The sequence below is a fragment of the Rhinolophus sinicus genome, chromosome 2 (assembly GCF_057876585.1).
Source record: "Rhinolophus sinicus isolate RSI-liver-muscle chromosome 2, RSI-T2T, whole genome shotgun sequence".
In the NCBI taxonomy this organism is placed as follows: Eukaryota; Metazoa; Chordata; class Mammalia; order Chiroptera; family Rhinolophidae; genus Rhinolophus; species Rhinolophus sinicus.
The window spans coordinates 138,765,772-138,792,733 of NC_142502.1; the positions used below are offsets into that span (position 1 = coordinate 138,765,772).

A 26,962-nucleotide genomic window follows, 5' to 3' on the forward strand; every position below is an offset into this window, starting at 1 on the left:
CCAGTCTGAAGAACTCCAGGCTATGGAAACTTTGGTGTTGGCTTAGGCCACTTAGAGACTAAAACCTCCTACAGATCTCGGAATCCAGAGACAAGCCCTAGATATCCACTGGTTCCACTTGATCACACTTGCATACATGTTCCCCTTTCTGTGATGGCAAAAGAAGGAAGGTTTACATTCGTGATTCAAAAGAGAGGCTTCTTGTACGTACATATAATCAATTTGTGTATGCATAAATGCATTACAGCAGACTAGGGGCTTCTTACCCCCTCCCATGTGTTGTTTACCTCCTTTCTATCAAGCAGCATCTGGGAATTTGGGTGTGTAAATCAGTCCCAGTTGCCTATTATGCTAAATCTTGAACAGGTTATATCTCTTGTCACTACAGAAAGTACTACTAAATCAGCACCACTAAATAATTTGGGGTGTGTGTGTGTGTGTGTGTTCTTTTTCCTTTTCTCTGATTATCTGATTATAAAAGTCTTCTGTACTCATTTTAAATGTTTGTAAAATATAAAGGAGACCAAAGCCCTCTTGTAATCCTCCTCTCAGTAACAGGCTCAGTTAACATTATGAAATGAGTGCTTACTGTTGTGTTTTCTATGCATATTATATTTTATATAGTTGGTTTCAGGCTCTATACAAATTTTCATTTTAATTTTTAAAATACTCACACTTTCTTATGCTATTAATATTTTTCACATACCTGAAAAATTGACTCTAGGAGAACAATTGTGTTTTTAAAGGTATACAGAGTCACGAATTACATGTCTATTATATGCATTTATTGAATTTTTAAAATACTACCAATGAAAATTACTGTGCTGTGGCTAATACACTAGTAATTAGTCATATCAACTTCCTTTAAGTGAAACACTTAAATATTTACTTATAAATAAATTTGCAATACCAACATCACTGAATGGTAGCTGAATTTTTTCTGATGTTTTGTCCCGGATGTAAAACAGTGTTTCTTCACCTTTGTTTGGTCACCAACCCTCTGAAAATTCAGTGAAAGCTATCAACCTTCTTTCCAGAGAAATGCACTTTCACAGCGAAAACTAATTGTAATGATAACCGATTATGATATGCTAGGCACTTTGCCAACTGCTTTATATGTGTTATTGCATATAATCCTCGTAGCAGCACTGTAAGGATTACACTGTTATCCCCATTTTTGAGATAAAGGCATTGAAGCTTTAAGGCAATTAAGTAATTACCCATGCATGCCTATAGAGCCAGTAACTGGGGCTCAAACTCTGATTTTTATGCTCTTGAAGCCATCCCCTCGATCCTTCTACACCTAATTTTAGGCAGCTTATAAATTTCTAAAGCCTGCTTATTGGTATTCCTGTTGAGGACACCTCACCTAGTGCAATCCAGAGATTTTCATTGCCAGTGAGGAGTGTGTGTGATTCATGAATCTTGCTATTTTTGTAACTTATTTACTTAATATGTACGTATTTGCTGAACATTTACTATTTTGAATACTTGGAAGGATCTGTGATATGGTCCTTATCCTTAAGGAGTTTGCTATCTACATGGGAAGACAAGAATTACCTACATAAAACAATGAGAAAAAGTACAAATATGAAGCTGAATATATCACAATTACACCTTTCCGTAAGCTATACATCAAAATGAATCTCTTCACTTTGTCATCCCTTGATGCAGTTGTCATTGTTTGATTCCCTGATTTATAAAAGGAAAATCAAGACTAAAAGGCCACCATGTCCTCTGGGAACCTAGAAGATTCAGTGTGTGATAAAAATGAGGTCTATAAAGTGAGACTCTGATACCCAAATATGTACCACATCCAGATTGCTGAGTGGTTTCATCACCATCCTCTGTCAGCCCCAGGGAGCACGCCCAATGAGGAGATTCAAGAATGCATAGCCAGATCTCAAGCCATGTATTGCAGGATGATTCTGTTGAGTTGGACGTGTGTAGGCTGCAGAACACCTTGCTAGTTGCAGCACTGTGATTCAAGTAGGGTTCCTACAGGAAGGACTGCAATATTTCAAATGATGCAGCATAGCCTTAGGCCATGCAGGAGAAGTTGTGATCATCTACCAACCTTGGATGAAACCATGGGGCCTGGGAAGCTTATTTAAGTTGCCCACCTGACAATCAAGGCTGTCAGAGAGAGGCTGTGGCCATGAGTCAAAGAACTGCCTTCTACAGAGCATAGTATGGGACAGTTGTGCATCTGACTTAAATAGCCGCTGTATAGTACAAGGTTATAAGAGAGAATGGCTGTTGTAGAATATGAAGGATGGATTATGTCAAGCTTCCTGTTAACGGGGCCCTCATCAAGTATTTGCACAGTTTTAGGATTTTACTCTTTTAAAACTTTAATCACTTGGGCTGTCCATACGATAGAATTAATTCATAAATGACATTTGAATTTTCTTTTCAAAGCAAATAGAAACTTAGTGATGCTAATCGTGCCATATAGTGTATGTCCTTCTTTTATGAGTCATTTTGATTTGAAATGTCTGACATAAGAATCTTTTGTGTACACTTGTATGGTACATTTATGCTATATTTTAGTTAGTTTAACAAATTGGTTTAAATTTCATTTCACACACAGTTTCCACAATTCCTACACTTAACTTGTTAGCATTTTTTAAAGTGGGGTAAGGTTTTTATGAAAACTTATTATGTGTAAGAAGCCCCTAGGTGGAAAATATTTTTTTGAAAAAGAAATTCCTATCATTGTTCACAAATCATCATTTGAATCTATTCAGCTACTAGTTGTTTGAAATAATTTCTAGACAAATATGCAAATATGTTAATGGGTTTTATGTAATTTCAAAAGAAATTTATGATGCCAAGTCTATAATTTCTTAAATTCATTCCTAGGAGAAATATATTTGAAAGAAAACATTCCTTTTCATATTTGCTTTGAGCAGTTACTCGAGTTGTTTTTGAGGTAAATAGTGAATTGGCGGTAAATGTCCACCACACTTTGGCTTCACAGAATTCAAGACATAGTAACGGTCCAACTTTTGAATTTGCTGTGTGTGTGTGTGTGTGTGTGTGTGTGTGTGTGTGTGTGTAGGGGAGCTTACACAAGACATTTTGATTTCATAATAAGCAGGACTTAGGGACAATAAAACTTGACATTCTTAACTGTTACTAGTATTTGTCCCTGTAGCCCTGTGCAGTTATCATCTTGTTAATGATGTAGAAGCCAGAGTCATAAACTGAGCATATACCCAAGGTGCTACTGTGAATGGTAATTAGCTTTCCTATGGCCTCTTTGACAGAAGACTAAATTGGGGTAGAGGGAAGAGAAGAAGAATTTTCAAAAGTGGAACAGAAGTCAAGAAGAAAGAATACACTAGAAGGAGAGACAGGCAAATATTTCCTACGTTTCTGTAGACAGATTTATGTAGATGGGCCTTTTCATATTTGCAAATACTCCTTTGCTCAAGAGCCAAGCCCTGGATTGGGGCAGCCTCTGCTGCTGGTGCTGGTGTGTGCGCGTGCGTGCATGTGTGTGTGTGTGCGCGCGCGTTGGCAATAATGCACTCATGAGATAATACAAATAATCAGTGAGGGAATAATTAATGATGTGGCAGGGAATATTTTTTGATAAATGCTTGCGGAATGAGGTGACAGGCGTGAAATTAGAAAATTCCTTCAGCGATCTAAAATATAAATAGCTTTCGGAACTGAAAAGAGTTTCACAGCTGAAGATTTTATTGTGTTGAGAGGAAAAACTTTTTTCTCTCCCCCACTCCCTCCTCCTTTGCAAGTTGTTTGTCCATTCACAAAACAAATACTCTGAAGCCCAGCGCGGCTCATGGGAATAAATTTCAGGTCGAATTAGTACAGTTTCCTTGCTGTCAGGATGCTGGAATTAATGGTGTTTTGATGACACGAATTTTGAAGGGCAGACAAAGAAGCTGAAGGGAGAGAGACATGACTCCTTAGAAGCTTGGTCCTCCTCTCCCCCAGCCTCTCTTGTCTTCCCTGTCATCCGTCTGCCAATCTCCCTGTCCATGGTTAGTTAAAGGCGCTTTTTATCCTCTTTTCTTTCCCACAGAGTTTGCCAGATCCGGCCCGGTGCCTGGGTTCCAGGAGGACACGCTGCAGTTGGCCTTCATCGACTTGAGACAAGTAAGTCTTTGTGTTTTTGTTTTTTGTTTTTCTTTTAAGATGTGTGACTGAAGACCATCAGGTCTTAAGGAAAAGGGGAGGGGAGGGGGATTGGCGTTGGCGATTCACACTGGAGACCTAAGGGTTTTTCTCTGTGTTTGAGGCCACCTCTTTTATTTAGCTATCTGGGATCCTTAGCTATGGTGGCGTTAAAGGTTTTGTGGGTAGAAGGGAAGGCAGGAGGTGGGAGGAGGGACCCAGATCGTAGAGGGACTCAAGTGACCCTCAAGTGATGTGACCCATTGTACTATAGTTGCCTTCTGCAGACACAGCAAAAAAGATAACTGAGCAAACCAATGCTAAGCAGGTGCACTGATGCAGAGACTGCCTGCCTGGAGAACTTTTGTTTGCCGATAATGAGGGCAGCAGCTTTTAAGAAAAATGAAATATTTTTCATTCTGGGTTGTTGGTTTGGCTTGTTGACTTTTCTCTGTTGCCTTAAGTCTTCCCATCCCCTCCTTTGTAGAATGCGGTCGGCCATGAGTGACTGAGTGGTCGTTTTTGAAGATGATTAGCAAAGGCCTGGACCAGTCATGCTAACCTGACAGGCAACCCTATTAAAGTAATATGACGAAAGCCTGTCCTGAGGTATACCTGAGCTTTGCAGGCCCATCAGATAGAAAGAGTCGCTCTGTAGGGCTGTTGCCGACAGACTGAAATGGTGGGTTGGTAGGCCTTGGTGGTTTGGGTATAGAGGAGCAGGATGGGCGGGGGCCTGAAGAGGGAGAAAGTTAACTGGGCTCTGTCATCTCTTCACTCTGAAGATGGATGGGGTTGGATAGAAAGTGTGAATGAAGTAAGAATCAATGACTGATGCTTCTCTCCTATTAAAACAATCTTTTTTTTGGTCTGTTTTAAAAAGGGGGCTGGCTTTGTTTCTCCTGCCATAATGATGCAGTGCCTCTTGTTTTCAGAGCTGACATAGTTTGCATTCTGAAAACTTTTAGATGCCCAGGGTATTTCTTAAAGCTGTAGGACCCCTTGTATTGGTAGTCTCCTTACCACTGTGACTCGATTCATGCTGGAACAGCTTTTAACCCATAATGGATGGCCTGAGCTACCCTTGAATCCTTGTGGATGGGTGGTGTAATCTGTCATCTGATGACAATTCTGGAAAGCCCTGTTAAGCAGAAAACAGAAAATTGTGTCTCTATAGATCCGCCGAAGTTTGAGGATTCAGGCCGCGTCCCAGAAACGTGTGTCAACTTAATATTTGGGGGCCGAGGTGGGGGTTCTCTTACACATACAGGCTTTCCCAGCATGTTCACAAATGGAGCTGAGTATCTCTTTCTACACTTACGCCCTTCCACCTATGGATTCAGCAACTCAACTGACACATTCAGGTTTTAACCCCTTTGCTGATGTAAGGCTGAAAGACTGGGATTTTGTTTTACGGTTTTGTGGAGTGGGTCTGTTGGACATTCTCCCCTGTTTCTTCTCAGAAACTTCTGAGCCAATTGGCTTTTCTTGGAAAGCAGAAATTGAATTTCATTGGAAGTACACATCCAAGGAAAAAATGTTTCCTTCTTACTATTCGTGAGAAGGAAGTGTGATCATGCTCTCTAGTTGCTGGTTTTGGTCCCTATGGAAAGTAACTACCATGTTTCTCTGAAAAGAAGACTGGGTCTTATATTAATTTTTGCTCCAAAAGACGCATTAGGGCTTATGTTCAGGGGATGTCATTCTGAAAGATTATGTTGGGGCTTCTTTTCCGGTTAGGTCTTATTTTCGGGGAAACATGGTAGTGTTCACTGAAAATGTTAACGAAGGGGATAAGTTAGAAAGCACAGCCAAAGTAAGATGACTCTGAGCCGGGATGAATGTTCAAGTACTTGTGAGTTGTCAGCGAGCACTGTTGTTTATGCTTAAATTTGTACTTGCTATTACATTTCTGTTCTCCAGATCCTTTTGTGATGTTTTAGCAGCAGAACCCAGGCCTTGAAAATTCTGCTAATAATGAAAGAGTATGGCTCTTCCTATTGAATCTATCACCTAATTTCTATTTATGTCTGTCTCTATTAAAGTAGCTTAAATTTTTTAAACTTAGGTCATTTGAAATACTTTCCTAGCTCTCAGGCTGTAGCTCATTATTAACAGGCGTCGGGTAAGTTGAATTATTGTGAGAAAAATTATCGTTCCACACCTCATGCTGAAAATATGGATCTCTTTGCAGTTCATCTTAGTCATTCTCATAACTTATTTAAAGTGAGCGTCTTTTTAAAAGGAAACTTCTGAACTATAGAGATGTTCAAACTATAAATAAAAAGCCTGGGAGTATGCATGCAAAGGAGGTATCTTGACCTCAAATGAGGCATGATTAAATGTCCTTGAATATGTGTCCTTTGCATGTACTCTTCAGAATCCTCAAACAGAGTTAAGGAATTTTGGTGCTTGGGGCTAATCTTAAAAATCACGTCGTATAACCTTTGGCTTGATCCTTGAATCCCTGTACAGCACCCCAGACTGTGTGCCAGCATCCTCCTTGACGAGATCTCACTGGTCCAAAGCAGCAAGGTCCACCTTAGCTCAAGCTGATTACGACAAAGATATTTCTTAGGTTGACTAAAATCTCTCACTTAACTTTGACCATTTGACTCTTTATGTTTTTATTAACAAACCCCAATTTGGGGGACAGACTTTTTTTATCCTGATTTATTGACTTCCTATCTGCTAGTAATTGAGTCTTTTTCAAATGTAGCATTGTGAACCATTCCTCATCTAGTCCTTATATGGTTGATTTTATGGACCAAAATTGGAGACTTTACTCCCTTTGGTCTGTGCTTTTCTTTTAGGCATGTTATTAACAACACAGATTTTTATCATTCTTATTTAGTTAGTCTACCTGAATGAAACCTCTTAGGTTCTGAATCAGTTATCTATCTTATTAACTGATTTAACCATTATGCCCTTTGTAAGTGAAAGCTAACAATAAAAAGGAATGGCAGAAGTTAAAGGAAGGAGTTAAAGTTAAGGCAGGTTATAGGCAGCCTATGCAGGAAGAGGATTTGTCCCCAGTTCAATGAAGCAGCGATACTCTTTCACTGTCACGGAGTATATTTGCCTCATTGGTTTGAATATATTCATTCTGATCATGCTTTCATGTTCATTTGCTTTAGAGTGTTTCAGACACTATCAACTGGATGATAATATTAAAAATATTCAAAACATGGAATATATGATGAAATCATCTCTCTGTAGAGTGCAATAGCAGAGTGTCATTTAAAAGCTATAAAATTTTATTAAGAAGCAAATTAGATGGGGATAGCAAAACTATTCATCCTTTCTTACCTGTCCTGTCTATTTTTAAATTTTCCTGCTTCTTAAGGAAAAAAGTAAAATGACATTTTGAATATACAAGCTTTTTATTTACATTTGTATAGCACTTCAAAGTTACAGTAAATTTACATACGTATCTCATTTGTCAGATTTCTGGGTGTAGAAAACTTGCTGTTAATAATAATGTGAATTAGACAGTACAAATCAAAATCTCCTTCTTTGCCACTTCATACTTTCTATATTTCCAAGTTCATAAAAGTAGGATTAGAGTACAACTTCACAATCACATATTACATGTATGTGCATATTTCTATCAAAATCCTAATTTGGGTTAATGCTAAATCTTAAGAAGTACAACTTGAGGGCCCAATTATTCACTATTTTGAAGTAACATGTACACTCCAACTACTAATACTTGCTGGCCTAAAAGCGTTCACAATTGGGAATTATATTACAAGGCCAGCAGTAGATTTTCAGTAGTTATTTGATTCTTTAACAGTACTACGGTTTGTATTTTTCTTGTGTTGTTAAACATTCAGTAGCTAATGCTGATGAACGCCTACCACAATTTGAACTTTAGTTGATTTTTGTTTCAGTTTATCAAACTCTGAGTGCCTACTATGAACAGAGCACAACTTAGGTGCTGTGGGAATGCACAAATGAATGTAACACAGTCTCTTCCTTCCAGAAGCAAAGAGGTGATCAGCAAATACTTGATTCTAACATAAGGCACACTGATTAGTATTACATTGGTAGGAGGAAACCATAGTGTATGTTTCAATTATTTCTACAGCTTTTGCTACATAACAGATCACTCCAAAATGTATTGGCTTAAACCAAGAGCCATTTATTTATCTCAAGTCTCTATAGATTGGCAATTTTTCAATAGATTCAAGTGAGCTCTCTCAGGCTTTGAGGTTGGTTCGCTGATTGGCTAAGGACTGCCTGGTCAGGTATGCTTTAGCTAGGCTGACTCTTCTCCACTCCATGTGATCGCTCATCCATTAGCAGCCTAACCCAGGCTTAGTCACATGGTATCTTGGCAGGGTTCCAAGAGAGCAAGAGGAAATCTGCAACCCCTTCAGGCCTACACTTGGAACTAGCAAACCTATTCTATTGGCTAGAGCTAGTCACAAGGCCAGCCCAAAGTCAAGGAATGGGGAAATAAATTCAAATTTACACTCTAGTTGGGATATAAGACTTTTATATAAATGATGCAAAATTAACAATGCAAGTCAGGAGCAAGATTGTATCTATAAGTACAAAAAGAATCCGTGACATGGAGAGGTCTTTGTACACCTGAATAGTTATAAAGTATTTCATGGAAAAGGTGGAGAGTTATAAAGTATTTCATGGAAAAGGTGGAGAGTTAAACTGAAAGAAAGTTAGGCGTTGATGGGCAGAGGTATTTCAGGCATGGAAGATAGCTAGTTTTAACTTTTGCTTAGAGGGAGATCCAAGATGGTGGAGTGGATCAATGTAGTGCTTGCCTCATCCCATGAGCACATTAAAATCACAACTAGAATATAGAACAATCAACATGGAGAACCATCTGAAGTCTAGCTGAACAGAAATTTTATAACTAAGGATATAAAGAAGAAGCCACATCAAAACTGGTAGGAGGGGTGGAGACATGGAACACAGCATCCCCAAACCTCCATGTGGTGGTTGAGAATCAGGAGGAATACCTTGGCCACAGAGGTTCCTCTCAGAGAATCTCCCCAGCCTGGAGTACTGGTGCTGGGAAAAGGAGCCCCCACAACATCTAGCTGTGAAAAACAGTGAGGATTCTGACTGTCCTCGTGGGTGAGAAGGCTGAGGGAAACCCAGACATCCTCTTAAAGGGCCTGCTCAGACTCACTTGCTCCCAAACACTCACCCTGGGCTCCGGTAGAGGGACAGTGACTCTGGGGGCATCAGAGACATACAGGGAAAGAATGAGTTGTGTGGTTTCTAAGTGAAAACTGGAGAGACAGTTGTCATTTTCCCTGTGTGGGGTCTTTTTCCCATGCAGCCGGCAGGCGGGTACCATCTTTTCTGTGTTGAAGCCCTCCCCCACACCCATGGCCAAATATGAATCTGATTGGCTTGGTGAGCTCCGTTTGTTCCACCCTGGTGACTCACTGAGACCCTGCCATACCCAACTCCCTACCACAGGAGGCTTTATCAGTAGCTGAACCTTAGAGGATCTGGTAGCTGGCAACAGCCCTCAGAGTGTCCTGGCTTTTTGTGGGGCTACCTCAGACCTGGTACTGATGGCAGCCATCCTAGGTTTGTAGAGTGTCCTCTCCCATGTGCCTCCAGGACCAACACAGGCAGCGACCAACTGAAGATTGTTCTGTAGCTCCTGCCAGGTAATCCCTGACCTGTCACAAGCAGTGGGTGACCTGGGCCTGCACTGGAGCCCCTCCCAAGAGATCCCAGAACCAACATACTTGGAGGGTTGCTGCAGATCACAGCAGAGTACCACCCGATTAGCTCCACAAGTGACACACATAAAGGGCGTCACAACAGACACCAAAGCCTGCTGGGGTGAATCCCGCTCCATGAGGTAAGCACTCCTGCACTGCATCCCGTAAGCTGTGGATGTGGCCAAACCCCATGCCATCAGCCTGAGGGTCAATCCCACCCACTGACATGCCAACAGCAATCAAGGCTCAACTACCAAGAGGAGGGCACACACAACCCACACAAGGGACACTCCTAGACCACCCATCTCAGGTGACCAGGGAAACTGCGCCACTAGGCCCCATAGGGCACCTACTATATAAGGGCACCTGGCAAGGTTGGGAGATGTGCCTAATACATGGAAATAAACACAGAGAGGCAGACAAAATGAGGAAACAAAGAAATACATCCCAGATGAAAGAACAGGAGAAAACTCCAGAAAAAGACCTAAACGAAATTAAGGCAAGTAATCTACCAGAGACAGAGTTCAAAACAGTGGTTCGGGGGCAGCCAGATGGCTCAGTTGGTTAGAGCACAAGCTCTCAAGAACAAGGTTGTCGGTTCAATTCCCTCATGGGATGGTGGGCTGCACCCCCTGCAAATAAAGATTGAAAATGGCGACTGGACTTGGAGCTGAGCTGTGCCCTCCACAACTAGATTGAAGGACAAAGACTTGGACTGATGGGCCCTCGAGAAACGCACTGTTCCCCAATATTCCCCAATTAAAAAAAACAAAACCGAAAACAATGCTTATAAGGATACTAAAGAAACTTAGTGAGAACTTGAACAAAGAGATAGCAAGCATAAAAAAAAAACCAGTCAGAAATGAGGAATATAGTATTTGAAATGAAGAATGCACTAGAAGGAATCACGAGCAGACTAGATGAAGCACAGTATTGAATCATTGATTTGGAAGACAAGGTAGCAGAAAACACCCAATCAGAAGAGCAAAAAGATATAGATAGATAGATAGATAGATAGATAGATAGATAGATAGATAGATAGATAGAGAGACATGTAGTGTAAGAGACCTCTGGTACAACATCAAGCATACTAACATTTGCATCATGGGATACCAGAAGGAGAAAGCAAGGGATTGAGAACCTATTTGAAGAAATAATGATGGAAAACTTCCATAAGCTAGTGAAGAAAATAGACATACAAGCCCAGAAAGCGCAGAGTCCCAAACAAGATAAACTCAAAGAGGCCAACACCAAGACACATCATAATTAAAATGCCAAAGGCTGAAGGCAAAGAGAGAATTTTGAAGGCAGCAAGAAAAAAGCAGTTAGTTACCTACAAGGGAGCTTCCATAAGTCTGTCAGCTGATTTCTCAACATAAACTTTGCAAGCCAGAAGGTGTTGGCACAAAATAGTCAAAGTGAAGAAAAGCAAGGACCTACAACCAAGAATACTGTACCCAGCAAGGTTATCATTTAGAATCGAAGGACAGATAAAGAGCTTCCCAGACAAGCAAAAGCTAAAGGAGTTCATCACCACCAAACCAGAATTACAAAGAATCTTAGAGGAACTTCTTTAAGACAAACAAACAAACAAACAAATAAATAAAAAATATGAATAAAATGGCAATAACTAAATACCTATCAACGTTTATTTTAAATGTAAATGGATTAAATGCTCCAATCAAAAGATAGGATGGGTGAATGGATAAGAAAACAAGACCCTTACATATGCTGCCTACAGGAAATTCACTTCAGATCAAAAGGCACACAAAGACAGAAAATGAGGGAATGGAAAAAGATATTTCATGAAAATGGACATGAAAGAAAAAGAAAAAAAGATGGAGTAACAATACTTATGCCAGACAATATAGCCTTTAAAACAAAGGCTATAACAAGAGACAAAGAAGACCCAGTAATCCCACTTCTGCATGTTTATCTGAAGAAATCCAAATGCTACTTCAAGGGGACATGTGCATCCATGTTTGTTGCAGCATTGTTTACAATGGCCAAGATGTGGAGGCAGCCTGGGTGTCCGTCAGTGGATGACTGGATAAAGAGGAGGCAGTACATATATACAATGGAATATTGCTCGGCCAGGGAAGGGAATGGGTTCTTAATATCTATGACAGCATGGAGGGACCTGGAGGGTTTTGTGCTGAGTGAAGTATTTCAGACAGAGAAACAGATGTAATGTAATTTCACTTGTATGTGGAATCTAAAGAACACAATAAATACATGATCAAAACAGAAACAAGCTCATAGATACTGAGAATATTTTGATAGTTGCCAGATTGAGGGGGGCATTGAGTGGAAAAAGGGGAAGGGATTAAAAAGTACAAATTTGTTGATAAAAAGTAGTCATAGGAATATAGGTTATAGCAGAAGGAATATAATCAATAATATTGTAATGTAATATTGTAATAACACATAGTTATTATGTGTTATAACACATAGTTACTATACATGGTGTCAGATGAGTACTAAATTTATCTGGGTGATCAATAGGGGAGGAGTTGGGAGACAGGTGAAAAAGGTGAAGTGATTAAGAAGCACAAATTGGTAGTTACAAAATAGTCACAGGGATGTAAAGTACAGTATAGGGAATATAGTCAATGATATGGTAATAACTATGTATAGTGTCAGGTGGGTACTAGACTAGTCAGGGGGATCATTTCTTAAATTATGTAAATGTCTAACTATCATGCTGTACACCTGAAATTAATATAAAATAATACTGAATGTCAACTGTAATTGAAAAATTTTAAAAGGGAGAGGGAGGTTAAGGGGAGTAAAAGGTCCAAATTTCCAGGTATAAAACCAAAAAGTCATGAGGATGTAATGTACAGCATAGGGAATATAGTCAATAATATTGGGATAGTGTGGTACAGTGTCAGATGGTTGCTGGGCTTATCATGGTGATCACTTCGTTAGGTATATAAATGTTGAATAACAATGGTGTACCCCTGATACTGATACATGTTGTATGTTACTTATATTTTTTAATAAAAATCTTTTTAAAAAAGTTTTGTTTAAAAGTAAGTGTGTGTGTGTGTGTGTGTGTGTGTGTGTGTATGTGTGTATTGATTGAACTAGGATCTAGATTGTCTTTCCTTTTTTAAGTATCAGGCTAATTTTTTTAAACCTCCATTTCTTAATTTTCCTCTTGATTCCTTAGTTTTACTGTTCAGCTACCTCATAGTCATTTTTTTTTATGTCCTACACTTTTCCTCATCAAACGCTGCTTTTTTGTGGGCCACCCTGAAGCATGTTACATTTCTGTTATTGACATTCATTGTGAGGGACTCTCAACTTCCCCAGATAATTATTGATATTATTTATTTAATTTATGGCTGTTCACCTTACATGTTTGACCAACAGGAAAAGATTTGAGTGTGTTCTTTTCTTTAGTAACATCCCATTATTTTCTGTTCCTTGGCCACAACTGTGATTTACTTCCGATATTCATAAGTTTCTATAAAGCTGAATGAACTAGGTTGTGACATTGCATCAGATCTCTTGAATGGAGCTTGTTGGCAACGACTCTTATGTAGCAAAGCCATCCCAAGATATCTACAGCTTTTTTTAGATTGAGCTGGTAACATTCCCTCTAGGCCAGTTATTCCCCAATTTCTAAACCTTCAGTCTAAAGTAAACACAGTGCATTTCCATTGCAGAAACTTAACCTGCCTTAAAAACAACTTTAGGGCCTAAGAGAAATAATTGTATGTTTCTTTGGAGATATTCAACAAATTCTGATGTAAAATCAATACCTTTGGTTAGTCAACATCAGGTAGGGAAACCTGAGAATAACTCAGGGAAAAAAAAAAAAAGAACTAACTATATAGAACCACCCCTCCTGTTTCCCATCCTATCTTGATCCTATTCAATACAATTTTGGTTTTTGAAACAAATTGCCTGCCCTTCTCTTTTGCTCTGCCCTAAGTTTATTGAATAATAGTCCCATTAAGAGGAAATTCCCTCTTTGCTTGACTGCTGTTGGCTCTTGTGGAAAAATCTTAACTTTGCTTAATAATCACTTATATTTTAGCCTCAGTAGAACACCCATTTATATAAAAAACTGATTTTGTCTGATACACCACATACCAAAATGACATGTAGTCAATAGAATTTCTTTTTTCATGTTTCACCCTGAGCAATCTAAACAACCAACCCCTAACTAGGAGGCCGAGATCGGGGTAGGGCTGGCCCACATCTTAAAAGGCGTCAGTCTCTCTCACAACCGCTAAGCTGTATTTAGCAGGAAGAAAGCCGTCTTCTACCTATACTTCCTAATACTGGTCCTTAACCTGCTGGAATGTAACTTGCCTGTTTGTGTGCGTCTGTGTTGTTTTGGGGGGTGGAGGTGGGGGAGGTGTCGTGCGGCCTGTAGTTTTCCCAAGTAGTTACTGAAGTTATCAGTTGAAACATGGAAAAAACAAGTTGTAGGGGAAGGTAGTGTGGGAAAGTTTTTATGAAACGATATTCTTGGTGGAGGAAAATAGAGTGGTATGCAAACCGTCTAGTAGTGATGGATCAGTAATGCTATCAGTAAAAAGTACTCTCCAAGTGCTCCACTGAAATATTTTGTTGACCTTCAGATTGTGTATGATCTTGAATAACAGCCTGTAAAACTGGGAGTCATCTGCACTAGAGTCAGACATCAAATAATTGGATAACTCATGAAATTGGATGATGTCATTCCTCTGACTGATATGGATGTGGAGTTGGAGGGAATGGTTTCAGGCACAAAGCATGTTATCTTGGAAAAGATTATCTACACCACCATGGTAGCATATCTGTGTGGGTAGATGTCATTTCAGAAATGAAATCCAGTCATCATGTCCCAACGGCATTTGGTGATTAGAAGAGAATGTAGTAATTAATATATCAGACCACCTGTGCACATCTCTTTGCTGATGTGGAGCCACCAACAGTTCCTGCAGACCGTAGTCCATGTCTTGACATAGGCACAGCAAGCATTTGAATATAGATATAGACCTCTGATCAGAAAATATTCACTCATTTGTTCATTCATTCATTCATTCATTCATTCATTCATTCATTCAACACTCTCCCTAGCACTGTTATAATGGGTTTAGTGGTATAATGCTCATACTGCAGTAAATAAAACATGTTCCCTGCCCTCGAGAAGCTTATGAGGTCTGATAATTAAGTTCGTGAACTTGTTGCAATGATGTTGCTAACCTTTTTTGATATCAGAGGGTCTATTCATTATGAATTTGTACCAACTGGACAAACAGTTAACCAAGTTTACTATTTGGAAGTGCGTGAAAAAGTTAGGCGAACTGAACTTTTTGCCAACAATTCATGGCTCTTACATCACAACAATGCACCAGTTCACACAGCACTGTGTATGAGGGAGTAAACAAATAACTGTATTGGAACACTCTCCCTACTCACTGATCTGGCCCCCAATGACTTCTTTCTTTACCCAAAGCTAAAGGAAATATTGAAAGGAAGATATTTTGATGACATTCAGGGCATCAAGTATAATACGATGAGAGCTCTGATGGCCATTCCAGAAAGAGAATTCTAAAATTGCTTTGAAGGGTGGACTAGATGCTGGCGTCAGTGCATAGCTTCCCAAGGGGAGTACTTCGAAGGTGACCATAGTGATATTCAGCAATGAGGTAGGTAGCACTTTTTGTGAACTTAATTGTCCGACCGTGTACATTTTTGTGAAGTTTGCCCATGCTTGTAAAAAAAAAAAAAAAAAAAAAAAAGACATGCCTTTTTATCAGTCTACTCTTCCGAAAATCTCTCTTTAGGTGGCCCTGGTGCTTTGAGGGGATGCCACTTTGTCTAGATTTTGATTTTTTGGATTGATGCTATTGTATTGGTCAGTTTTTAGGGACAGCTGCAGAGTTTTCTGGAAAGATCCCCAGGGCAAGGACCAGCGTGCTGTACACTGATACACAGCCTTTCATAAAAGAACTTTCAGCAGTGGTTTGGCAGCCTGCTAAACCATAGCAGGTCTGGTTCTGCTAAAGTGATATGGTCAACTTGAAATACTTCAAAAAATCCTTTGGTTTTTAAAAGCAGTGTTTTCTGGTTGTATTGATAAAATTGTTTTGCTCAGGTTGTTTTGACAGACACCCATAACCTTCAGAGTGATACCTCTAACCTCAAAGGAAGCTCCAACAGCAAATAATTCCTATTCCCAAGCAGGGGAGAGCTAACACCTTTGGGTCTAGTTCTGCTAAAACTATAAATAGGAACATTTTTGAGAATAGACTCCACTGAGCTAGACCTTTGACCTCATATAAGCAAACACTGGGATGGGCCCACGTGCATAAGGTCTTCAGCTACTGAGATGCTGCTGCAACTTCTGCAAACCAGATACATCTCCTTACCTTGCTTCGGACATTAGTATCCAGAGCCATCATGGAAATTTTATAGAAGGAATTGCCAGTAATAAGTAACTTGGATTTACTGAATGTCCTTGGCTGATTGGAGGACGGTCTGTTCTAGGACTTCTGAGACTTTGTCTCACCTCATACCAGCCTCTTAACCAGGAAGGAGGTAAGCTCAAAAATTCTGCTCAGGGCTTTTTTAAAATTTAACACAGAATGTATTTTTTTCCAGACCAGGATCCCCTGAAATAATATGCAAGCAGAGTACAACTCTTTGGTATAGAAATCAAGTAAGGTGTCACTTAAATGCTAGGAAAAGATCCAAATATTTAATGGGCCAAATGGCATCACTGTGTGTTGGGAAGGCCACTTTCTATTCGTTATCCTCTCACTATGGAAATCATTTTAGCAACTCAGAGGTCTAATTTCAAGTGTCATGGAGTTGTTTCAGGAGGTTGGGAATGAGCAGACAGTGAGCAAGTATTAGTAATAGATGCTAGCCACGCTGAAACCATGGTCATCTTACCAGAGGTAGACTTCTCAGTGATGTTTTTAAAATGGAGAACAGTTGGGGTCCTTGAAGGGAAGGTGGAAGGTTTGATGAATGCCACTGTGTGTTTTCTAGGGGCATTACTCTTCCTCAGAGAGGAAGCACTCCCCTTAGCAGGAATGTAGGCGACAGACACTTGGTTCCTTACACAGTTCTGCTTGGTTGACAGAGAGGTAGCTTTCGAGGCACTTTAAGGGTCTTCCCCTTTAAACAGTTGTGTGTCTCAAAATGCTGGCTCAGGACTGGAAGACACTGCGGCCAGTGGATGAAGGACCCTTCAGTTAGGAGCAGTTGTGGACATTTTGGGGGTAGCAAGAGACAAAACCCCAAGCTTTTGATTGATATTCTCCCATGAAGAATACACTGGGTTTGGCCTTTGACTCATGGGCCTCCCAGGCTAACATCAGCCCTTGTTACTGTCAGCCCGTTGGGCACAGTCTTGGGTTAGAAGGACGCGTAACCTAAATCTTGGTTCACAGAGTTGTCTAGCACTTCCTTCTCTAACAGGGGCCAGAAGTCTGCCACTTAGAGTTTCCACCAGAGTATAGAGCAGACTGTCCAGTAGACGCTAAAAGGACTTTTCCAGAAGTGTGAGTCTAGTCTGTGACAACCCTCCTACTAGCTGTAACTTTAATTGTGGTGCCAGCATCACTTTAGAAAGCCTCATAGTGGCGTGTCAGTTCAAAAGCTCCTGTGTGAAGAGCTAATAAGCATAGCATAGTAAGCCACCTGTCAGTTTCTACCTGAGCTCATAGACCTAGGGAATCTGTGAGGCTCGCTGCTGGGCTAGCCTGAGGCACTGGACCACTCTCAGCTTCTCCCAAAGAGCCAAGCTTCAGGAGGTTTCTCCCTTACCTCCAACACGCAGCGAAAATATGCCTACCCACAAGCCTGGAACCTGAATTTCTGAGACAGTCACATCTTTAGGAAAATGAACAGGAAAGTCATCACCAGTGAGTTTTCCTGAGAGTAGCAGTGATGTTAGAGATCATTTTGATAATGCTGGCTGAATTGAAACCTAATAGGTTATGAACACAAATCTCATATCTATTAACTATCTAGTGTCCTACTAGAGGACACTCACAGGCCAAGGAAAGGGCAGCAAAGTCAGGCTTGGAGCTAATTTCTTACTGGTGCATCCTACTAATAGCCGCTGGAGGGCAGCAGAGAGTGACAACAAAGGACTAGATTTAGGGAATTGGGGCATATTTCAGTTTGCCAAGATAGAAGCCCCCTTAGCTGCAAAGGAATTAGCTATCTGGGAGCCACAGTTGCAAGCATAGGCCCCTGAGGAACAAGGACCAAAAGGAGCATCCAGAACCCTCATCTGAAGGTTAAAACCCTCTATCTAGGCAAGTCCAGGAACCAGGAATGGGTAAAGCATTGAAGTAGCACTGAATGTGAAAAGGGAACTAGACAGCAACAGTACAGGTAGGGAACGAAAAGGGCATTCTGAAGTGTCCAGTCCCAAGGGTTGCTGCAAAGACGGAACAGAAACCAAATGAAAGAAAAAAGTACAATCAGAGGCAAGCCAGAGTGAGTAAGTTGAGGAGCAAAGGTACAATCAGGAAAGACTGATTCTCTGTGGCACCCATACCCAAACCCAGGAAGGAGCCTTTTGTAGGGTGCATATCAGCAAGCAGGGAACTGCAAAGGGACGAATTTCAGACACAACCACACAGCCGTATCTATGGGATTCTTGTCCTTCAAGTGCCTTCTCCTTGGTTGGCCAGGATCATTTCTTCCTTGGTCTTTCTTGATTTCAAGCGCAAAATAACTTGTTGAGAATGTGGAGAGAGATGATGCGACTAAGGGATTCTTATACATGAAAGGAAATTGAACATGGGCGTGAAGTCCTTCTGGATAGCATCGGTGTGAAAGGACATCTCTCTTCCTAGAATAGCTTCTGATGTTCTCTTTTTGTATTTTATACTGTAACGTTTGCTAAGAATATCCAGTGGAAAAGAAGAACTGGCTCTGGTGACTAGTTACATAAGCAAGATCCCAGTCAATCCAAGGGCTTAGGATCTGTTCCCACTAGGTTTGCAGAGAACTCTTTGGAGTTTTTTCTAAATGCTGAGCACTTAGCAGTTTTCCAAACCCCTTCAATCTGGAGATAGAAAACTCTTTCTTGACCTATTAAACTTCTAGTATGTCCTCTGTTTTCGTGAACACCGTAAACATCAGGAAAATGGGACTCCTGTACCTGCAAATTCCAGGAGTCCTGTATTGGATGCTAGGACAGCATGGTGGTTAAGGAGTTCAGAATTGGGTAGACCTGAGTTACTAGCTGTGACATTTTCCAAATTATTGACCTCTCTAAGATTACTTTCCTACTATCTTTGATCATATACTTAGCAAATATTAAGTAACGTAATTACATTATCTTATTTAATGCTTACTTAGCATTATCCGCTCTATAAGTTACTATAAAATTTTCATTTGTATATCTTAGGATCTTCATCCAATAGGTTAGTTCATAAATATAAACAGATGCATGATTGAGTTATGATATACCCATATAAAGAAATATCTCTCCTCAATAAAAAGGAATAAACTATTGATATGCCCAACTCTAGAATTTCTGTAAAATTCTAGAAAATGCAAACTAATCGATACTGGCAGAGAGCTCAGTGGTTGCGTGGGGCAATGGGACATGACTACAAAAAAGCACAAAGGAGTTTCTTGGAATGATAGAAATGTACTTGGTGGTGGTTATGGTTAGATATTTGTCAAATATCTGTATTTGACAAAACTCATGAAATTCTACATGTAAAATAAGTTCATTTTGTTGTACATAAAATTATATAGGAACAAAAATTATTTCAAAAGTAGTAGTCTAAAAAATGCATATAAAATTTTATATATGTAATTCTAGAATGTCATATAAAATTCTAGAATTTGTGTTCTTTTTATACCCTTTATATCTGGTTTCTTTCATGCAATATAATGTTTTAATATTCATCCATGTTGTTGAGTGTATCAGTAGTTCATTGCTTTTTATTAATGATATTTAATAAAAGAGTGATATTTCTTTCTATGGATATATCATAATTTTTTTAGTCATTCACCTGCTATATTTATGAACATTTTGTTATTTCCAGTTTTGCACTATTATTGATAAGACTGCTATGAACATTCGTGTGCAAGTGCAAGTGCTTGTGTGGACATACGTTTTTATTTCTCTAGGAGTGGAATTGTTGGATCTATGGTAAATGTATATTGAATTTTATTTTTTAAAATGTTAAACTATTTTCCAAAGTGGTTGTACCATTTTTCATACCCACCTGAAGTGAATGAGAGTTCCATTTGTTCCATATCCTCTTCAACACTTGATACAACAGTTTTGTATTTGTTAGTTTATTGAGGCATAATTTAGGTATAGTAAAATTCATCCTTCTTAGATACATAGCTCTGTAAATTTTTATAAAGTTACTCCGTTCTGTAACTGCCACCAAAATCAAGATGCAGAATATTTCCATTACGCAAAACATTTCTTTATTCCTCCTTGCATTGAGTCGCCTCTTCCCACTCCCAGCTCCTGGCAATGACTGACCTGATCTCTGATGCTACAGTTTTGTCATGTAAATGGAATCATACTTTTAATTTTAGGCTCTTTTACTTAGCAAGGTACTTTTGAGACTCATCCATAGTGTTGCATATATAAGTATTCTGTTCATTGTTATTGCAGAATAGTATTCCTTTATAGGAATTAATATTTCCAGTTGATGAATATTTGAATTGTTCCCAGTTTGGGGATATCAAGAATAAAGCCACAATAAACATTTGTGTAAAGGTTTTTATGTGGACATATGTTTTCATTTCTCTAGAATACATACTTAGGAGTGGGATTACTGAATCATATATTAAGTGTACATTTAACTTTATAAGAAACTATCAAAGTGGTTTTCCAAAGTGGCTTTACCATTTTGCATTTCCACCACCAAGATATGAAAGTTGCATTTGCTCTGCACCCTTGTTAATATTTGATATTGTCAATTTTTAAAAATTTACACCGTTTTACTAAGGATGTAATAGTATCTTCTGGTGGTTTTAATTTGCATTCCTGTAGTGACTCTTGTTGCTGAACATTATTTTGTGTGCTTTTTTGGCGTCCATATGTCTTCTTTTGTGAAGTGTTTGTTCAAATCTTCTGTCCAGTTTTTACAATAATTCTTATTATTGAGTTGTAATAGATTTTTATTTATTCTAGTTAACAGTCCATTATTAGATATGTATCCAGCAATTTTCTTTTCTTAGTCTGTGGCTTTTAATTCTCTTAATGGTATCTTTCAAAAAGCTTGAGAGTTTTTATTTCAATAACATATGTTTCATGACATCATTTTTTTTCTTTTATAGCTCATGCTGTCTGTGTCCTAGCTTAAGAAGTTCTTGCCTAATTCAAAGTCGAAAAGATTATTTCCTATGTTTTCTTATAGGAGTTTTATAGTGTTAGGTTTTACATTTAGGTTTCTGGTGATACATTTTGAGTTATTTTTTCAATATGATGTAAGATATAATCAAGGTTCATATTTTTATATAGAATGTACAGTTGTTTCAGCACCATTTGTTAAAAAGACTATGCTTTCTCTGTTGATTTGCTTTGACACCTTTATCAAAAATCAGTTGACCTACGTTATGTTTCTGAACTCTACATTCTGTTCCATTGGTCTGTGTGTCTATCCTTTTTCTATGTCTTGATCTTACTTTTATATTAAGTATTGAAATCAGATAGTATGCTATGAGTCCTCTGTTTTTTGTTTGTTTGTTTTCAAAATTGTTTTATTTATTCTAGGTCCTTTCACGATATATTTTTGAATCAGCTTGTCAATTCCTACAAAAATAGTTTGCTGGAATTTTGACTAAGATTTTGGCAAATTCATAGGTCAATCTGAGCAAAATTGACATTCTGACAATATTGAGTATTCTAATTCATGTACACAGTCTATCTCTCCATTTATTTATGTCTTTAGTTTGTCTCATCAGTGTTTTATAGTTTTTAGCAAGTTGCACATATTTTGTTAGGTGTATTTCAAAGTAATCCATGTTCATTGTAAATGGCATTGTTCTTTTAATGTCAATTTTTACTTGTTCATTGCTAGTGTATAGAAACACAATTGGGTTGTGTATGTTGACCTTGAATCTCAAACTTTCTAAACTCACTTATTAGATGTAGTAGTATTTTATACACTCTTTGGGATTATCTAGATGCACAATTATGGCAGCTACGAATAAAGACAGTTTTACTTCTTGCTTTCCAATCTAGATGCCTTTTGTTTCTTGCCTTGTTGCACCAGGATCTCCAGTACAAAGTTAAATGGAAGTGCTGAGAGCAAATATTCTTGCCTTGTTCCTGTTCTTGATGGGGAAATATTCCGTTTTTCACCATCAAATATCATGATAGATGTAAGTTTTTTATTTCCTTCATCATTGAGGAATTTTCTCTTAATTCCTAATTTACTTAGAGTTTCCTATATGAATGGTGCATCAGTTTTATATCTTGTCATTTAATTAGCTGTTATTTTTGAAACTATAAGTTATTTCTAATATTTTATATTTATATTTAAATTATAATATATGTATTCATATTTAAAGCCTTTTTAAAATCTGAATTTCTTCTCAAGGTAATTTATTTATGCAAGAATTATAAAACCATTTTGGTGGCTTCTAACTGTATTGATGGTTCCTATATCATTTGCTACATGTGAAAAATTGAGTGGCCCATGAACCTCAGTAAAGATGTGAATTTACCAATGTCCAATTTTCAATTCTCACTGCCTTGTCCTATCATAGGTTTTTAGCAATCTGATTTGATGTATCTCTCATTAAACTTTAGCTTATTAAAATCTAATAAGAAAGGCAAGACTAATGTTTCTAAAAAAGTAACTACTAATAAAAAGCAGCATATGATTAAAGCCAAATGAAGTAGCACGCACAGCATTGTATGAGTTTGAAGGGCGGAGATGGTGCTGTGCATTCGAAGTGGTGATTCTTGCCTTTTTGTTTAATTGGTCAATAAGAGCTAATTTCGCTTCTTAGTTTTATTTTGGTTATTTAGTATTATAAAAGCATCTGTGACCAAAACATTTGAGATTCATTATGCACGGTGTCTGAAAATTGTGGTCATTTGGGGAAATGTAATTTCATGCTAGTAATTAAAAAATTTTCAAACCATTGCTTGGCTCCAGTGTTACCACAAAAAAGAGCAAATTGACATGCTATTGGCTAGCAAAGTTAAGGTATAGCTTCTCTATTTTCTAGACTACTTAAAAAATACGTTCTAAAGACTTATCTGAAGATCGAAATGTTCATCTAAGTCACACATCGATCAGAGTAAGGCCTCCCAAATTCTTCCCAGAGCTCTGATACTTTGAGTCTGATGTTGTGGCCTACTTATAAGTGATTACTGGTATTGTCTCGAGTATTCAGTGACTTGGGACCACAAGAGACTTGGACAGACAATGAGGAGAAAGAAGTTCTCCGAAGCTACTGACAACCAAGGCTATGTTAAGAGGAATTATCTTAGACAATAGTAAATTGGCAAAGTGAATGTATGTTATGAGGTAAGAGGAGAAATAAGTATTATTTTAGAGTGTATACCACCTATCATTTGTCAATACAGCTTTTGTGTATGGGGGAGGGGTGTTTATATATGCTTCTCAGTTCTAAACCCAAATGTGGTTAGAGTGCCATATGATGCTCTTAATTTTTCGTTATAACCTCTGATGAAAATCATTAAAAGGGAAAAAGTGGTTTTCCGTGTGTTTTCTCTGGGATACCAACTTTCCACATCTCTCTCTCTGTGTGGACATCTTTTCTTTCACTGCCTGCTTGATGATATGATAGTGAAAGGAGACTGTTAATTTCGTTTGGTGGGAGGTAATGGCAGGTATTGGAGATGGGGAGGGGGAATGGAAGTGGATGTGTTCATGGTTCTTTCTGTTAAGTGTGAAGCTCTATTCTTCTTCTGTTCATCTGTGTTATGCGGCTGCCATTGCGGATCTTATATTTCTTTTCTTCCATTCTGCTACTTTTTTAAAAACACAATTATACTATTTTTTTTAAAAAACACTCTTGTAATCACATCATTTGCCTGTTTAAAAAGCCTTAGAGCTCTCTGTTGCCCAGAGAACAAATAACAAACTCCTAGCAAAGCAAGTCTAGTCCTAGCCTGTCTTTCTAGTCTCCTTTTCCTGTCACTCTTCCCCACGTAACCTCTACCCAGGAACACTCTTCACATCTCAAAGAGTGGTCCCATCTTCTGATCCCAAAACTGGGTAAGCTTCAGGCACCCGCTGCCAATCATAGAGTGCCCTCTCCGTAGAGTGACAAACTCCTCCCCTTTTCCTTCACAGCTTGGCTCAAATGTCATCTCCTTTATTAATCCTTCCCAACCTCCTCAGGCAGATTTAATTGTTCCCCATTTGGGTCTCTGACATTTTGTTGTCCCTTCATTACTAATTCTCTTGTAATTACTTGTTTAATCATCTGTCTTCTCCATTAGATTCTGAGTTCACTAAGGGCAAGAACCCTGTTTTATTTGTCCTCTAATTCTTCCTATCCCAGTGAGTAACATAGTTTCTGTTAAATCTTATGCTTTCATAATTGTTTGCTGAATGCTTTGACTTAATATTGTTTTGAGGCATTTCAGAAATAAGTGGAATTAGGTTGAATTTCTGAATAATATTTGTACTCATACTCCCTTAAATAAATCATATTCATCATTTTTCTCCCACTCCATGTTCTTAATTTTCATTTTCATCTTGTTAAATGAAGTGCAGAGGTCAGATTCTTGGGGAAGGCAGTGCCAAAAATGGGGAAAGGGAACCTAGCTGGTAGTCCCTGGGACCTAGCATATGAGGTCTTCTTCTTGAGGGAGGGTACCTAGGAAGAGCACCGTGCAACCAGATGGTTCATGCTGGAAAAGGAAATAGCTCCTCACCTGATAAACTACTCTTACTGCTTCAATAGGAGATGACATCTCAGATGAAACACTTGGTGATATTCCTCCAACTCGGGTGAAAATCTGGGTTCACGTGTCAGGCATTGCTTTTCTATTTTTGTCCCCAAATGGGGGGCATTTTTCTCAATGCAAATGCACCCTTGGAGTTCATCCAGAACTTCATCCTTGTTATATCCCTCTGAGATGTATGGAGCCAACTAACTGAACTCCAAAATTAGGCCAGAATATCAATCCAATCTCTGAAACCAATTCAAGATTTTGAAATCTTTCTAAGAATGACTTCGAACATAATTTACAAATAACTCCTGCTGAGGCAATGAGGAATTTTTAATGAAAGTGATTAATGTATTGAAAATGTAACTTGGCCTTATTCTCTATGCCAGAAGTATACCTATCTTCATCACATACGACAGTAATATGTTCTATTATAGTTTTAGACATTCTAAAACTAAGTTTCTGATTTCCCCATTTCCCCCATAAAAATCTGTTCCTTTTACAGTCATATTCATCTTAATTAATGGCAATTCTGATCTATCTTCTAGGAATAGAAACCTTGCAGTCATCCTTGACTCCTTTCTCTCACTTCCCACATCCAGTCTGTCAGTAAGTCATGTTTTCTCTCCCTTCAAAATATATTCAGAAACCAGCCACTTATAACTATAACTATCATTTCGCTTCTCCTGATTCAAGCAATAATTATTTCTCACTGTATTCTTGCAATAGCTTCTTAAATGTCTTCATGACGGTAACTTTGCCCCTCTGCGGTCCATTCTCAATATGGAAGCCAGTGTGAAACACTCCTATGTCTATAACCTTACAATGGCTTCCCATTTTACTCTAAGTCAAAGCCAAGTCCTTTTAACGACTTATAGAATCTTCATGCACACACATACCCCTTAACTTTCTGACCTCATCGCCTACTGCTTTTCTCCTCATCCTGCTCTCACTCTGAGAGCCTTGTTTTTTCTCAGACATGCCAGGTATACTTACATCTCAAGACCTTTGCACTTGGTATTGACTCTTCCTAGAAGGCTCTTTTCCAGATGTACCCCTATTGCTTTCTCTTTTATCTTCCTCAGGTCTTTATTCAAGTCATTTATAGTCCGCCCTCTCATTGAGGCCTTTCCTATTTAAGACTGTAAATTTCCTCTCTCACTATGGCTACCACACCACCACCAAACCTAAACTAAAGTGAAACTCTCCATCCTCTTTTCTGCTTTATTTTTTTTGAAGAATTTATCATTTTCTAGTATATTATATATTTTACATATCTTAATTGTTTCCCCCCACTAGAAAATGATCTATAAGAGAAGAAGGTAGGGATTTTGCCCATGTTATGAACAACTTTATTCTTAATGCCTAGAATAATTCCTAGCACAAAGTAAGCCTTCAGTAAGTATTGAAGGAAAAAGTGTAATCTCTGCATGTTTGCCTTAGTTTTAAGTATAAAGAGATTAATAGCCTTTTAAACATGATTTTTTTTCTACAAAGCAATCTGATCCACTATTAAAAGTAGGGATTTCACAAAGTTTTTAATTAGTGGTTTTAAAGTGTGCTGTACATGTACATGTTGTATATAAACTCTGTACCTTTCAATGTAGTAGAGAAAGGATATTTCCTAAAAATGTTCTTGGTTGTGGATTTCTTTGCTTCACAATATAAATTGATAGGTACCTGCTAATAAATGTCCCACCCTAATAACATATCACCCGGGATGATGATGATGATGATAATGACATTAAGTGTGGAGATAAAAACTGAGCCAGGTGCCAAAGTCTTTGATCACAAGTTGGCAGTGAGACTTAAGGCAACCCAGCTTATCAAGACATGCAAAAGTCCTTCGAAAATGGTCAAAGTAACTTGACAAAACATGTTGGGGAGTCATGTTTTTGTAAATGGAAAATGGACTTCTGATTGGAAACGTGTGTTGCTACTTTTCTAGAGGACTTTTAATGTTGTGTAGGGACAGACCAACCTCTTTTCCAGCAGAGTACAGTAGAGTATGATGAGATATGGAGAGTTTGGGAAATCATACCGTACCAGGTGAATGTGACAACCAGGGATAATGAGTGTCAATATACCAAAGAGGGAGAGGCAGGAGAAGTTTGCCCTGCAACTGTGATAGTCCAAGTACAGTATTTTGGATAATTAATATATACATATATATATTTCCATATATATATGGAAAATTTATATATATATATATGGAAACTGTGAAACC

At 38.5% G+C, this 26,962-nt stretch overlaps 1 protein-coding gene across 3 annotated transcripts in view; it reads left to right on the top strand.

The window, feature by feature from the left end:
* Positions 1–26,962, top strand: part of EXOC6B (exocyst complex component 6B) — a 629,322-nt gene that overhangs the window by 472,430 nt on the left and 129,930 nt on the right. For all 3 annotated transcript variants that reach the window (XM_074332164.2, XM_074332163.2, XM_088796094.1), the window contains one exon: positions 4,055–4,128. In XM_074332164.2, the coding sequence (XP_074188265.2) occupies positions 4,055–4,128 (74 nt within the window). The remainder of the gene's footprint in view (positions 1–4,054; positions 4,129–26,962) is intronic.